Source organism: Sander vitreus, chromosome 14 (assembly GCF_031162955.1).
Source record: "Sander vitreus isolate 19-12246 chromosome 14, sanVit1, whole genome shotgun sequence".
Taxonomy (NCBI): Eukaryota; Metazoa; Chordata; class Actinopteri; order Perciformes; family Percidae; genus Sander; species Sander vitreus.
Genome location: NC_135868.1, coordinates 16,922,356 through 16,938,899, shown reverse-complemented (window position 1 = coordinate 16,938,899; position 16,544 = coordinate 16,922,356). Strand labels below are relative to the sequence as shown.

Here is a 16,544-nt window from a genome sequence, read left to right as displayed (position 1 = left end):
TCTCCCCATTTTCCTCTTACATGATGGAGCATGTTTGGAAGTAGCTGGTTTGGGGAAAAATGCTGCTGACCTTTCATTCCTGGCATGTCTTCTTTGAGCAGCCCGTCTTTAAAATTGCTTCTTTTTTTGACAACTCAAACAAACAAGAATGAGGATTTTAACAATAATAACAATTAATATTAAATTGCACATCAAGGTAACATTTTGTAGTGCAGCATGATTTTCTCGGAAAGGCTTCAATCTCTTTCAAAAGGCACTTTTTTTTTCATGCGCTGGACAGTCAAATCAGTTTCACTGTTTTCAAGTTGTTGCATTAGATGACAAGAACACATGACGATAATGACAGATGTGCGCTGGACTCCATTTTTGTTGCAGAGGTACTTGGATGAAAGCGCCAAGAAAGTAAAAGTCCCAAGTTCAGCCGGCCTGCTTAAAAAGATCAAATAAACCTGGCCTTGCAATCCTCATTCACTCCGCTGCAATCTGCATTAATTCAGTCATTCACATGGGTATAAATGCTCTGAACTGGGTGGTTCATTGGCTTGAAGTGACTCTTTCGCCACCTTTCATTCATTCGCCATTTCCCATTCAAATGGAGAGCAGCTTTGAAAGAAACATCCACTGTAGTAATTGCACTATGGTAAAAGAAGGTCACTTGTGGTTCAATGCTACTTTCTTTCTTCTTCCTCCTACCACTCAAACTTCCACTGCTGATTTTTGTCTCCTGGGGTACACTGCCTCATCTGGGTGTCTGTGCGGCCCTCTGGTGTGCGGTAGGCGCTCACACACATGTCTGACTGAGGGTGGTAGATTGTCCCATCCTGAAAGGTTTTAAGGAGAAAAATGGGTGAAAAGGTGAAAATTAGTCTATTGGAATAATGGGTACTTGGGTTTTACTTGTATGTGAACCCCTACCTTTCTGAAGTCCCAGGTGATACTGGGTGGCTTAAGCTCTCCATCACTAGGGCAGTGCCTCATACCGATGGAGGTCTGTCCCTCAGGTACTTCAGCACACAGCTCTGTCACTGAGTTGAAACGGATCTCCTTTTGACTTGTGTATTCAAAGTACTGAAGCGGAAGAAAGAACGGGCTATGTGATTATTTTCTCTGTGTATACGGCGTGAATATGTTTGTCTTTGCCATGAAATGGAATTTACTTTGGCAAGGCAAGGCAGCTTTATTTATATAGTACATTTCAGCAACAGGGCAATTCAAAGTGCTTTACATAAAACATGAAAGAGCAGTTAGAAATGAATGCAAAATTAAAAACAGATAAAATACGAGAATAAAATCCACAGTGCAGTACAAGAAATTAAAGAAAGGCAACATCAAAAAGAAAAGGTCTTCAGCCTTGATTTAAAAGAACTGAGAGTTGCGGCGGACCTGCAGTTATCTTGGGAGTTTGCTCCAGATATGTGGAGCATAAAAACGGAACGCTTCTTCCCGTTTAGTTCTGACTCTGGGGACGGCAAGCAGACCTGTCCCAGACGACCTGAGAGGTCTGGGGTGGTTCATAGTTTACTAGCAGATCAGAAATGTATTTTGGCCCTAAACCGTTTTGTGATTTATAAACCAGCAGAAGTATTTTGAAATCAATTCTTTTGGAGGCACAGGAAGCCAGTGTAAAGACTTCAGAACTGGAGTGATGTGATCCACTTTCTTGGTCTTAGTGAGGACTCGAGCAGCAGCGTTCTGAATCAGCTGCGACTGTCTGATTGATTTTAAAAAGAAACACCTGTAAAAACAGCAGTGACTGAGAGTGAAACACGGCTCGGCCTCCTTTCCAATCGTTTTGGTACATCTCGCTTTCTACCTTAATCTCTCTGCTTTATTAAGACAGCCTTTCAGCAAGCACAATAGTGCAGTTTGGCATGTTTTTCCTACTAGGATTACAGGATGTTTTCCTCTTACGCTGTTGTGGGATCAAGTCCTGGCTAAGCCCCTATTGCATGGCGTGTCTGCGTTTGTGTCAAAGGATCTCATCAGTAAAGACAGGGCCTTGGCCCTCTCAATCAACCAGACATGAACACAAACCCAACTCTCCCCTCTCTGGTGTCATTTCAACATCCTGGCCCATCGCGACGAAAGATGCAACACTCCCTGGGCTACCCGTCAAACAGAGGGTCAGGTAATCAATCTTCATACTTCCCCATCCTTCTCTTTACATCTCATACATCTTTCAGGTGCATCAGGGCCCATAATGGTAGTTTCTAATAAAAGACTCACTCTAGGCCCCTGTGTCCGGCTTCAAACTTATTTACCCAGGCTGTGTCATTCATTCTGCCAGCGAGGCTCATGTATCTTTTAGGACGTGGTTCTAATGTGGGCCAGGGAAGGAGGAGCAGGAGGGAGGTGGTGAAGGGCCCTCAAGGTTTTTGTTTCAGCGGGGAGCCATTTATTTTCAGTCACAAATGGTGCTTTTTGTGACAGGGGACACCTGATGCAGTGCATCAGTGGGGTAATCAGAGATATCGAGCAGGTTGGAGATTCACAGAAAGGAGCCCTGCCTATTGTCTGACTCCAACATTAAATATACATCCTCACAGACAAATAATCTGCTGCTTGCTAAACCATCCATCACTGGAGTTGGCAGGCATGCAGTATAAAAGCACCTGTGATTCAAGTGCATGATATTTTGGGGTATATGTGGATACCATTCCAAACTCAGTTTTTCCCCATCATTAAATTCAAGTCATGCTGGACACACCGGCAGAGAGCAATCTTCTGGTGTGAATCAACTGTGGCAGCTCGTTTTAGGGGTTAGCAGAAAGCGTTGACATTTTAGGATACATCTCCCACTGGGCCAAGAGAGGTTGTGAGATGGTGACAAGAGAGAATACGTGCATGAGAGGGAGGAAGAAAGACAGAATAAACAAGGTGTGAAATGCTTAATGTACCTGGTTGCCTCCCTGGCCGTGGCAGCCAAACAGAGAAAGGTGGGCACCTGTGGGATTGTGCTCTGGGGAGTTGTAGTCCAGACACTCGGAGTGTATCCCTGAGCTACGCACCTGGCAGGAGGAGAACAATAAATATCAATACAAATTTAAATGCTGTGCTTTATTGATTTCTGTGAGGAGTTTTATTTCTTTGCAGGCAGGTCAGACTGAAAGGTCACATACAGAACAGCACCACTGAAGCTGCTAGATGCAGTCCTCTGAAATTGCATTTTTGAAAACTGAAGCTGTTTGCTAATTTTCACATAAACGCACACCTATTAAGCAATTAACATGAAATAGACCCATTTTCCCTTGCTCATGCCTTCCTATCAAAATGTCAATATTTCTTCTTCTGAGAAAATGCCAGATTTTCTGGTTTGTTATGGAAGCATGGTAAGGTGGGGGATTTTTGGATCTCAAAGATATCCTTTATGAATTTAATTTTTTTTCTTCAGACACAATGGTTGTATCGTGGTGGCTGAAATTTTGTTTTAAAAAATCTAACATTTAGCCAACCAAGAATTATGTGCAAAGCATTTTACAATGGAATAATCCACCAGGTGGATTATTTTGGTCTTCAGCCCAAGTCTTGCGTTTCAAAGCCTTTGTTTGTCTTCATTTAGGCTTCTCACTTTCAACAGGATTTCCCCATATCCTGCCCCAGCCTAACACCCGGTTTCAGACTCAAAATAAATGGAATGAAGAAAGCAAGGCACAACCGCAATGCCATTTCTTTTTGACAACAGTGACTACGCTGGTGCAACTCAGCACAAGATCTGGGATTAGTGTTAATGAAACACTTATGCTCCACTTTGATTGCAGCAGGACAAATAATGGAATACAGATGCGGCTATAGCAGACACTCACAGCCCCATGCCAGCCCTCCCTGTCCTCAGGTACATGTAGTTCAGGGTAGATATTCTTCAGATACCAGTCAAAACTGTTGCATTTCAGCCTGTCCCTCAGCAGCAGCCGCTCTGAGATATCCCCATAGGTCTCCTAGAAAGTAAGCACACAATGAATAAGCCAGCTTTCACTAGCAGTGAAAGGGCAGGAGAGGATGCCAAAGTTTATTAAGGACACACCTTACAACATCTCTTGATTATTCATTATTATATAGCACTAGTGACATTTTATGATGCTAAAACTAAACAGTTACAGTAGTTAAAGTAAATATTTACATCCTGGAGATGACCGACCAGGAAACCCAACTAGCAGGGGATTGGTTGCCACACGTACATTTATTAGACAGCTATGTTTGCTTACCTTAAGCAATTCAAAGTCAAGAACATTGACACACCTTTACACCTTTGCACTGCCTGAGGGTGCAATGTAACTACAGGGTCTCATAGATATACACTAAACTATTTCAGTCACAAACTTTTCAAGGTCAGAACACACAGAACATGCTCCTGGGATAAACAATGGAGGAATGCAGTTTCTCAAATATATAAACAAATAAAAACAATTTTTAATCCTTTCTGAAAACTCAAAATCATTCTACAATAAATCTCCAAATCCAGGATACAAATATTCATTACAAACCTGAATCATCAAATCAATATAAGTCCCTAAATGAATTGAGTACTATTCCAAACCTATACCATTGTCTGTAGCTCTGCAGTCTGTTAACTCATTATGACAGCAGCATAATATACTTGGAGCTGGTGATCTGGTCTGGCAGTGCTGTGTTCAATCTCCCCCTGACCAGGTAATTTATTGTTTGATCAAAGATCCCTGACATTAATAATGTACTTTTTTCAGATAGGTGAAACTGAGATACATGAATTTTTGATGGTTCCCAATACTCAGAACCTGAGAGGCACACGAGCCACATGCACACTCGTGCACGTTGTCTCACACATATGCCTGACCCAGTCAGACAGACAGCGTTGCATCATATGTTGACACCTAGACAGGTGAATTTGATCAGATAGAACCTTCAAATCTAACATCAAAGGTTAGCCACTCTGTACCCTATTAACATGGTGCTGCTAGGTGTAACATGGCATCACTGCAGGGTTTCAATTTACTAGCAGTTGAATGAAAAACGAGCCTGTAAGAAGACCGAGCTCAGTGCCTAGAGAATCTATTTGTCCAAATGTGATTCGGAGAGTATTCTAAGGTCACCTTCTTGCATTCCTTAACATGGCATCACACCAACATGCCAAGCTAGCTATACTGTTTAAAAAAAAAAAACTTGCTTCCTTTAATTTGTAACTGTCCTACCTTTTTGGCTGGGGGATTCCTGTTGTAGAAGTGCTGTTTATAAGAGTCCATCCAAACCTCTGCAGCTCGTACGGTGTTCTGGAGAAAGTTGGGCCGTGCATAAGGGGCCTTTTTAGGGAACACATGGCCCACATGAGAACAGGGGTGAATCTCCAGGCTGCCTCCGCACTGCCACACCTGACGGGGTTAAACACATGGCATATCATATAGGATTTTATTGATAGCAGCATATACTCTACGTGGTTACACGGATATGGTTATCATTAACCAAGTAGTACAATGTCTCTTGTCCACTATGTGTTGAGAACTGGTGAACTTTGGCACATGAATTTGCTGCTGGTAATTATTACTTTGTGTGTCCTTCAAGTTTGACTTACCTGCCAATAAACTAGCAGGTAATTTGTAAGCAGCAAGTTGTCATTTGCAATAGGCCAGCTAGATGGGTATTGATTGTGGTGACTGATGTAATGCTAGAAATCCTTACTGAACAACAAACACAGCTCTTTACCTTCAACCTCATGAAAATTCAACCCCTGCTTCGTGAGTCATGGCTCTCATGAGGCTGCATTTGAAAACACCTTGGATTTATGGTATACATATGCATTGTATAATTGCTTGATCTTCCACCATGGAGAAAAAAGAAGAAAAAAACCCTAAAGAATGAAAGGTTGTTAAGCCAGTATATCTTAATACTTGGCTGATCTATGTTCCAATAACACAAGGCAAAATTATTATCATATATCCATAGCCAAACAGCCATTACACGACAGTCCCTTCCATCTTAATGCTTAAGTTTTACTTCGCACCATATTTTTTTTAGCACTCTGGGTTGAAAACCAATTCACTAAACATAAATTATGTATGGCAAAAAGTCCCAGTGAGAGGCATTTTTATTTCCACATGCATAACACATCACTCAGGGGAACAGCCCATCCGTCTTCACACCGAAACAACATACGCACTATATATCATGCACAAACAATTTACATTGCCTACCTTTGCATGCTCCTGCTACAAACTCAAACATAGCCTAAAATCTGGGCCAATTTGATTGAAGCAAACCAGTGTAAAGCGACACCAACGTATCACAACAAGGTATCAGCCAATATCAAGGTGCAGTGTCAGATGCCATGGCTGACTGTGATCTGACACTGACATGTGTCTCTCTCACACCAACTACCCACTGACTGTCAGCTGTTAGATGGATGAATCAAAAGATGAGATTCTCTTTGGAAATGAAGTGTCAATCAACCTCACCGATGTTTCGGTCTGCTCTTTATCCCAGTAACAAACAAGCTGAGTCAATGGATGTTCTGAGTTTTAAAAGTAACAAAGCAAGCTAGATTAGCGACCCACGTTGTTTAAAAGCCATACTCTGTTCTCATGTTGCTAAGTGGTAAAGCAATGGCCAAGTAGTGACTCTGTGGTCCTTACTGAAGAAGAATTGAACTCACTCTGAAGGAGAGCTCCAGGTTTTCTCCTCCCCACACCTCCATGCCCATGTCATATGTGCCCAGATGCTCAAAGTAGGCCTTGCTTACAGCAAATAATCCACCTGCCATTGTCGGAGACCTGGGTGAAACAGTGAAAATAAGGTAACGTTTACATACATTTTCAATCCTATGTTCCCATCCCCTTCCACAGAAATAATTTAACCTGTTTAACCCAATGCAAATATAAAAAGTTATTCAACTGTCTAATACACCACCTTTAGAAGATGTGAACCACCTTATTAAAAGAATCCTTTAAAGAGTAACTCTACCTAAGCTAATAACCATCCTGCCCACACCCTGTAAAGTGAAAAGTTGAATGAATGAATAAGTGCGATCACAAGCACAACAGATCACACCAAGTGCCAACAGACTTTAATCTTTCAACCCATAGAAGGCAGTGCAGCGATGCCTTTCCTCCAAACAAGATTGTGTGTGAAGGTGCTCTTTAAAAGTAGCAGCAGCTTCAACTTGAGGCAGGGTGACCTAAATAAAAAAAAAAATAAAAAAAATGCAATGGACTGTATGAGAGCTTACGTTGCTTTAAGATAGCAAAGACGGAACTAAAAGGAGGATTGATAATTACAGTAGGCTACACCGTGTTTTCATGGACTTGTTAAAATCAACAGATCTAAATAGATTTCCCTAATTGAGCTGATTTAGTGATCCCATTGTTTCAAAGATCAGTCAAACATTCTGAGGGTGTATAGAAGTGAAAATAGAAAGAAAGTCATACAGTAATATAACACGTGCAGTGACAAATTAGCAGCAGTGAGAGGTGTATTACATTTTTGAGAGCAGAGCTCCACAGTGGTATCTGATAAAGTGATCTCCCACGAGAGTAGGGGTGGGAATCACCAGAGGCCTCACGATACGATATCATCACGATACTTATGTCACAGTACGATATTATTGCAATTTTCAACATATTGCAATATTCTGCGATATATTGCAATTTATTACCTTTTTTCAAATGATGTCCCTGAAAGGAAACTTTGTTAACATCCGTTTTGTCTAAAAAGATAAATGTCTCCGTTTGTTCATCTCACTTCAATTTTATTGCTGCAAAATCAGATTGTCAAGCAGACAAACTGACCAACACTTATATAATAATAAATGGATACTTGGTGTATGTGTATCGATACAGTATTGCCACGGAAAATATTGCGATACTATGCTGTATCGATTTCCCCCCCACCTACGTGAAAGTAGACCTTATCGTATCATACGGTCACCTGATTGGGTAAATGCGTGACTTGCGCCTCTTGCGTTCCACTTCGGGGACTGAGTGCCACTGAAAGGTGAGTCTCCAGTCAAAACCTCCGATCATCGGCTCATCCGTTTGCATGTAAAACTCGAAGGTGTTCCAGTCAATGGTGTCAATCACAGGGCACACAATGATACTGGCATTCTCACCAATCCTAAACACAAAGCAATAACATGCAGAAAACAGGGAGAGGGGAAAAAAATGTAAACTCTGGATTCGTGTTTGGTTACAGTTTAAATTTCTAGTTAGGTTGACTATATATACAAAAGATTTTCAGAAAGCTCTTACTCATCAATGTGGTGAACCCACCTTTCCAGCAGAGGCTCAATCCAGCCAGGGACACACTCACAGTGGCAATCAAGAAATGTCAGTACTTCCCCTGTAGCATAGGTGGCACCAATGAGACGTGCCCGGACCAGACCCTCCCTTTTGTTGGTGCGGATGAGCCGCACACGTTCCAGAGCACTGATGTAGTCAGCCAGTTGGGATTTCAGGTAGCCTATTTATTTATTTTTTATAACAGACACAAAAGCACACACATAACCATAATTTTTAACATTTAAGTTATGTTATTTCATTGTCCTACATGTAACTTCTTCTTCTTTAAAGCTGCCTTAAATCAATTTATAGCCACTAGAGGACAGACAAATGGCAAAAACGTGGAGAGATACACAGCTACTGCCAAATCAGTGGCTTATAAAAGCTTGTTATGGTGAACAATACGCTCACGAGTTAAGTCATTTGATTCAATGTTAACATAACATTATGTGAAGATAAAAAAATATTGGTTAATGCCGGTTTAACCGTTATTTGCAAACGAGTGAATAGCTACTTAAATAAAACACTTTTCTCAGTTAGCAAAGTTCCAATATCAGGTGAGTGGCATTGACACAGCTTTTATGGTCTAATTGAATTCAATACAAGGCTTGGTATGCTAGACCCTGTTAAATCAAATTGGAAACCTGAGAGAAAGCAGTCAGTCCTCCAGTTGCTGTCTGAAGTAACCATTCTGGTTGGGGAGTGGCATGTCTAGCATTCAGGGAATGTGGTCAGGGAAAGGAAATTATGTCATAGCAGCTCAGTGCACACTGAAGTAACCATATGGTGTAATGTCTCCGATACACGCAGACTAGACTACCTGGGACCGAATACCAATTCCATTAAGACAGACATCAAGCTACTCCTATATCTAGTTTCTAAGACAAAGTAGTATCCTTCACAGAGTTTGCTGATGGGAGGCTGTGAGATGCGGTTTAAAGCTGAGAAAAGCTAGTAAGTTGACCTTTGAGTTGAGACTATTTTGTCATACAATTCATACCGGTATCCATACCTGTGTCACAAAGAGGTTGACGTTGTGCAGCTACATTCAAGACTTAATGATATGCAAATACTTCTTGTTTTCCCTTCTTGTATTTCAATTAAAAAAGAAAATAAGAGCCTGCCATTAAAAGAAACCTCCTATTAACACACAAACACTAAGAATGAGAAGAGCAGGGGCTGGAGCAGGGAAGCAGGGAGACCAACATGAATGTTTGTGGCATTACTTTGCCACAAACAAAGCAGATATTTCAATTATATATATATATATATATATATATATATATATATATATATATATATATATATATATATATATATATATATATATATATATATATATATATATATATATATATATATATATATTTTATACTGCCATATAATCTGAAGGCAGTATGTATTCACTGCATCTTTTTTTCTATATATAGCAGAGTCCTAACTCGCTCTCTTGTTAGTCGTCAATGTGGAGAAATTAAAGCACAACTGAGGTTTGGTTTGTCCGCTTTACTAAACTAGGCCAAGGCTGTCAGTCCTCTTTGTTTCTGAGCTTAAAAGACTTTTTTTTCTGTCGGTTTTATTTTTACAGACAAAAGAAAACCCACATTGGTTTATTTGTCAGTGTTCAGTGTCAGACCTCGGTCACTGTAGTCATCAATGAGGATGATCTCTTTCAACAGGATGGCAGGCGTGGTCTCCAGGACACTGTGAATAGTCCTCAGCAGAGTGGACCAGGCCTCGTTGTAGAAGGCTATGATCACAGAGGTTGTGGGTAAACGCCGGTAGTCAAACTTCTTACTTCGGCATCTGAAGTATGTTTTTGTGTGTGGGGGAAGGAGGTGTGGGGGAAGAGAGAGAGTTGAAAAAAAAACAATAAAATAAACAGCATCCTGAACAAACTCAAAAAACAAGAAATTATTTTTTTTCCTATGGCCAGAGCAGCTTCAGCAACTATTGTGGTAGGAGGAGGTATCTGGTCTTAATCCAGATGGCAGTCATTAAAACAATAAAAAGAGCTGCAGAAATATGAATGGGGGTGGGGAGGGTATCACACCAGTGAGCAACATACCACAGCAGTGCTCTGGGAGAGACCACAGAAACTTGAGCAAACGGAGACAAAAAGACCAGAATAGGGGAAGGAGGGGAACAGGGCAACACTGGATGAAAATCAAAGTGAAAAACTGTAAACCAGAGATCAGCAACCTTAGGCATGCGTGCCACCATTGGCACCCCGTAGCTCAACCATTGGCACACTAGCAATAAGTGTGCAAGAGAGTTTTTTGGAAATGTTCTAATCCGCGATCCGCATTCCGTGAAGACCTGCCTTACTCTGCCTCTGATTGGCTAGTACTCGTTGCCTTCTTCACAGAATGCGGCACGAAAGATCACACCGCCCGAGCGGGCTTGGTAGATGACGGCAGGCTTAATGCAGATATGGCACACTGATTAACAAGAACATTTTAAAATGGCACTTCATATTAAAAAGGTTGCCGACCCCTGCTGTAAACAACTGATTTGAGGGAATGAGAACAAAAGGAGTCATGAGAGAGAGAAAACATTGCAAACTGTGTTTTTCAGAAAATCTTTATCAATCAGTGGCGTACAATGCTGAGAGAGTAACCAATGGCACGGGCTGAATGACTTCTGATAGTTTTACAACTATGACACTGATGGAAGTGGGTTGGGATTAGAACAAATGGTTTACGTACGACCAATCATATAAGCTAATTTCCCTTCCTTCAAAAGCACTGTGTTCACAGTTTCATGCTAGGAGAGAGCAGTGTAAAGTTACTCTGTCACAAAACCTGCTCCCAGGCGGAAACTGACGTAATTATGGAGTAGGTGCAGGACTACAACAAGCATATACACACCACCACCTAAAAATAAATTACACATGTACACATTTGCTTACAATGTTACTAGGCATGAAGCCAAACAGAAACAGAAGCACACTTGGGACAGCTTGACGGATTCACCATCCATTAACTGATATATGTGAAGGATGCAATCCACAAATCTCACTTCATATATAATAGCCCATAACGACTGACAGGCAGTTCTATGCAGATCACTTACACCTTAGCTACTTGTGTATAGTTATAAAACATGGTATACCTCACACTATTTAAGTAAAACTAGTTGACATATCATCCACAAAACAAATATGTACGCTTCTGAATAGAATATGTTCATGCAATATATGATCTATAGTGTCGCCGATTTGCATTCCTTGTTGGTGTACCATTGCCGCTGTGCTTTAACGGCAAGAGAGAAATTTCTCGTTTAATTTTCCTTTGTTTCCCCCCCTTTTTCTTGTATTTATTTATATTTTATTTCTTCTGTATAAATATACATATATGTGTATACATGTGACCTATATATTCTTCTAATTGCATTATGTGTACAGACATATGTGAGCGTACAAATTATTCCCACTGTTATGCTTGCAAACTCTATGTGGGACCAGGGGTTGGGGTGAAAATAAAAATAAAAAAAGCCCTTTATGTTTATTGTAATATTTCCTGTGGAATGAAAAACTTGTGCACCTGCGTCATAATATGAGTAGGCGGACAGACAAGCATACTAAAACTGCACACCACCCTGCTTACGCATTCTTCACTGTGTCTTATCAATTGTGCACTTGTCAAATATGTCATTCTGCCAGGGCGAATACCCATCATGCACTGTCATAAAAGAGACAGTCTGTACAGTGTTGTGACTTCTGTTTTAAAATCTCCACAAAATGCTGACACGGAATGATTATGCTGGATAAAGATCTCTTGTTTGAACGTTTTCCTTGCATTAAGCAGGGTTTGACTTTCAACCTTAATGGCAGTTTCCTAAGCCTTGTGACAAGATCAAAGCATCTTATCAGTCTTATGTTTGTCTTATGTTACGTATGTTTTATGATATGCAGGCGTCACGCTGATAAAAATGTTTTTTTTCTAGTTTCACCGGGGCAACATTGAATCCTCTTTGTCTGTAGTTTTAAGCCCAATTTAGAAGATTTAGCATGACATGTTTAATGACTTTTTTTATGACATTTTTAAGAATGTATCCTTAGATGTAATCATTGGCCCGCTTAAGAGAACATAGAATATACGCTTAATCGGGAGTCTTGGACACTCCAGGCCATATAAAACAAATACATGGCTTTTACACAAATGACAGTTCTCATCACACTGATGGATACCACGACTGGGTTTCAGTAGGATGGGTGATGGTAAGAGATAAGGCAAAAGCGAAAGAAGAAGCTATTAATAAAAGACATCATACTCTGTGTGTCATCATCACAGAGGCTGAGCTGAGAATAGCTGTGCACAACAACTCTAGATGGATGAAATAGAAATAGAAAGATGAAAATAGCAAGCAATAAAAAAAAGAATTAGTGAAGTCAAGTTAGTCTCACTTTGTGACTAATGGGTCATTCCTGTTTAGGATGCCTTTTTGCTCTACTCACTCATTCATCCTGTGATCACGGATGTGCCGATGGAGGGAAATCTTATCACTGACATAGATATTGATAGCATAGCGCTCCACGCTGTCCTGCTCGAGTTTCTTTTCCTCAGGGCTGAGGTTGAGGTGTGTAGCCCGACCCCACTCCCCAAGCGCATTGTTGTCTGGTGATGGCTTAACGTAGAGGGGCCTAGCCAGCTGCCCATCAGCCCCGTTTGTCTCTATGGCGAGCTGTCTCACCAGAACATTGCGGTCCTCATCTTCCTCCTCTACAGAGGATGAGGAGGGGAAAGAGGAGGGCGCTAACAGAAGGTAGCCCAGCCACAGCACCCAGAGCAGGAAGCAAGCCTTGGCCAGCACACCAAGTTTTCGAGAGCAACGTCCCCTCATGACGGAAAGCCCAGGGCGGCACAGTGACTGGCTGAGCTTCGGGGTGCCCTACAGGACACAAGCCTCTGGAGAACAGAAAGAGACATAGAATTACATACAAAACATGATTATTAAAAATAAAAATAAAATAACATGTAAGATAAGTGTAGGTATTGTGAGAAAAATCCAACCATGGCACCAAGTAACTACCACTGACAGGAGGGGATTTACACGATTGAACTCTTTAATCAAAGCTCTCCCCATTAGAATGAGGTTTAATCAAATAACAAACCCATTCACAGTTAAGTGAAGTTACTCACCTAAACACTAAGTAAGATAGTGCTTGCCTCTAAATTTGAAAGTGCCCCAAGAACACAGCTCCAACAGAGCAGACCAGTAGTACCTCAACACCGACATCATAAATAGAATCGCATGCTCAGGGCTGCATTAAGATGCTCATCAAATACAATTTGCAAAGATGGAAGAAGCTAAATTATGACTTACATTACAGCAATGTGCTGAATACATTGTGTCTTTGATGCACTCCAATGAGAGATGTGTTAACCTGATGAACTTCCTTACAGTGGTACAGTTTTAGTCATAGCAATCTCAAATAAGAAGGGGTTTTTTTTTCCAGGAAACATCCCCCCCCCCCTCTCTCTAAAATATCTTCTGGAAAAGTTTGTTTTGATGAAACACATGTTCAGTTAAGCTTGTGCAGTGTTACTAATTACACACAACCTGTTATACAGCTTTCCCAGCTCATGCTCATTATCTTTACGTGAAATATTACACATCAAAAACCAGAGTGGTTTTTAATTAGTTTTAGCCCTTAGATTAAAAATCAGGCATTTTGAAGGGTTCCTCGTTTTAGAATTTCCACTGAGCCAAAAAAAAAAAGTAGTAAGTCTTTTGGCTTTCTAAGTGGAATATTTGCACAAGTCCGGATCCCTTTTTTTGTTGATTTAGAAATAGGATTAGCTTTGGTTTGTAGACAGCCATTTCAACATTTGGGTCTGACAGATCATCTTAGCACGCCAGGATTTAAAAGAGGGTTGCGGTAAAAACAGACCACTCAGCTATGTTGACACTGAACTGAATGTAATCACATAATTGTGTTGCATCAATATTAGAACAGGGTGCCATTTACAGTAGTACCAGCCAGTGCCAGACAGGCTTAGCAGCAATACTGAAGTACACACACACACACACACACACACACACACACACACACACACACACACACACACACACACACACACACACACACACACACACACACACACACACACACACACACACACACAGCTTTCCCTTCCTCAAACCAGAGCACAATGATTTCCTAATTCTGCAAAACAATGGTTAATTCTGGGAACAGTGTGATTCTATAGCTTCATAGAAAACATTTTTTAAATAAAAGATAAAAGTAGTGTGTGCAAAGTGCTGTGTGAGAGTCTGTACAGACTCTACACAGACTCAGAGGAAACTCAGTTTCCACTGTGAGTCCTTAGCACAGCCCTTTCACTCCAGTCTGGGCCCTGGCCAGAGGACTCGGGAGTCCTGAGGTTACAAAATGGAGACGCTTGCAGACAAAAAACCCTTTTATTGGCTGTCCATCACACCTTCCACTCTCTCTGAATCTGATAGCCTTACTGGGGAGCCATGCGAGTAGTTGGGGACAGAGATCCTAATATGCAGCTTAAATCCTGCCCCAATTCTTTGTGGCTAAGAGGGAATGAAACAAAAACAAAAAGAAAGTGAGCGAGAGATAAGATTTGCGTTTGCTTCCCAAGCTGCAGTGGGCTCAGTGGTGCATGTTTCATCCTGTTACACTAACAGGACTTTAAAAAGAGAGAGCAATGAAAAATATTGGCCAACAATTTACGTTGCAAATTTATAATTGGTTATACATAGACACAAACTACGCTTGATATATATATATATTAACTACAGTATGTGGCACATCAGAGAGACTTCAGTGTTCTCTATGTTTAATGTGGAACAGCGTACTGTACAATGCATAGCTCATTCCCTCATAAACCAGTCAAGAGATATGGACAAATATCCAACAAGCACCAGTTGAACACGTTACACAAACCACTCTCTCCCCCAAACAGGTTGGTCCTTTTCAGTTTGTAAAAGACCAGACAGGATCACCGACTCCTCTCAACATCTCTTTACTGCTTACATTGTGTACTGTATACAATACTGACAGCAACTGTTTTCAACGAGCCAGGCAGTGATGAGGGATGACAGGCTTAATTTAAAAGCTGGATAGATTTTTTTCATCTCAACGTCTCTAACACACATCCAAATATATACCCAACAGACTTGAACTTTGCCAAATTCTCTTCTTTGGCTTCACATGGGCAGGTGGGATGCAAAAAATGCTCTACTTGAAAACACAAAGTAAAACTCAATGTCCTCCTGCATATTTAATACTGAATCAAATGTCAGCCTCTGTATGGCCTCTAGTGATCTAGCTTTTATTTTTAGGACATTATCTTTTTAAGTTTATGAGGAAAGAGGTTTCATAGGTGTTAGGAGTCGAGTATAGCTGTAGTCAAAACACAGTTCAGTAACAGTTCGTCTGTCACATATATGTTAGGATTACAATTTATTTTAGTCGGCACTCGGCAGAGAGGGTGCAAGCTATTAATCAACGTCGCATTAAATATGCAGGTTAGCGCAGACGTGACTCAGAACAATAATAATGGCAAATCTCAACTTTTCAGCAAAACAGTTAATTTTTACGTTTACGCAACATTAACTTCGTTGCCAAACCACCGCGCCGACTAAATGTGTGACTTCACTGGTAACGTTAAGCAAGCAAGGAAGTCAAGTTATCGACAACGCTAACAAACACTATACTTTGAACATAACGTACACGACAGTTACAAAAGTACATTTCTCTCAGGAAAGTACGAGGTTAGCTTGTTAGAGTTTACCTTCAAAACAAGTTACATGATTTGGAGTTTCTTCGAGGTTGCTAAGGCCGTTGTTTGTCAGCCTGACTGCGGTCGTCTTCCAGTCAAACCTCTGGCTTGCAGATGTCAGTTTACCCACATCCTTTCCTCCACGTTGGGCTTGTGACCTGTGTCACATCACCCACATAAATAATAGAGGTTCCGGTAAGACCTTTCACAATAAAAGCATCACGGGAACCGCTTAACATTTGATGAACACTACAAATGCAAATGAAATACTTACAATAAAAACATATTTTAATTTAAAATGTTAAGTGCGTGAGGTTCTTTACATAGAATACAATCTCTGACCTAACGTATTCGTTGAAAATAAGATGAATTCATCCAGGTCACTAATATTAAAATGCCCTTTACCTGGCATAATTTAAAGTGTAATTAACATTAGCGTTTACATTAGCGTATTACTTTTACTTTATTGTACCTTACTTCCGGTGTTTGTAGCATCATCTCCAGTTAGCTTGACACAGCACTCAATGCTAACCACCGTTAGCTG

At 40.7% G+C, this 16,544-nt stretch overlaps 1 protein-coding gene across 2 annotated transcripts; it reads right to left on the bottom strand.

Annotated features, from left to right (window-relative positions):
- Positions 1-214: 214 nt before the first annotated feature.
- On the bottom strand, positions 215-16,156 carry poc1bl (POC1 centriolar protein homolog B (Chlamydomonas), like). 2 transcript variants are annotated; one of them, XM_078267149.1, is made up of 11 exons: positions 16,013-16,156; positions 12,700-13,150; positions 9,877-10,046; positions 8,232-8,421; positions 7,891-8,076; positions 6,620-6,737; positions 5,166-5,342; positions 3,804-3,935; positions 2,898-3,008; positions 916-1,068; positions 215-821 (listed from the first exon to the last, which is right to left on the bottom strand). In XM_078267149.1, exons 2-11 carry the CDS (start codon positions 13,083-13,085, stop codon positions 690-692), a joined length of 1,755 nt encoding a protein of 584 aa, XP_078123275.1. In that variant the 5' UTR covers positions 13,086-13,150; positions 16,013-16,156; the 3' UTR covers positions 215-689. The 2 variants fall into 2 exon arrangements, with proteins under 2 accessions (XP_078123275.1, XP_078123276.1); XM_078267150.1 differs by lacking the exon at positions 16,013-16,156 and adding an exon at positions 13,569-13,586.
- Positions 16,157-16,544: the final 388 nt, after the last annotated feature.

Coding starts and splice junctions, on each gene's coding strand:
- poc1bl (XM_078267149.1), bottom strand. CDS start 13,085: ATGAGGGGACGTTGCTCTCGAAAACTTGGTGTGCTGGCCAAGGCTTGC. Junction 6,738..7,890: donor TCACGCATTTACCCAATCAG/GTGACCGTATGA, acceptor TGTTTCACCCAG/GTCTCCGACAATGGCAGGTG. Junction 5,343..6,619: donor ACCTGGAGCTCTCCTTCAGA/GTGAGTTCAATT, acceptor TAACCCCGTCAG/GTGTGGCAGTGCGGAGGCAG.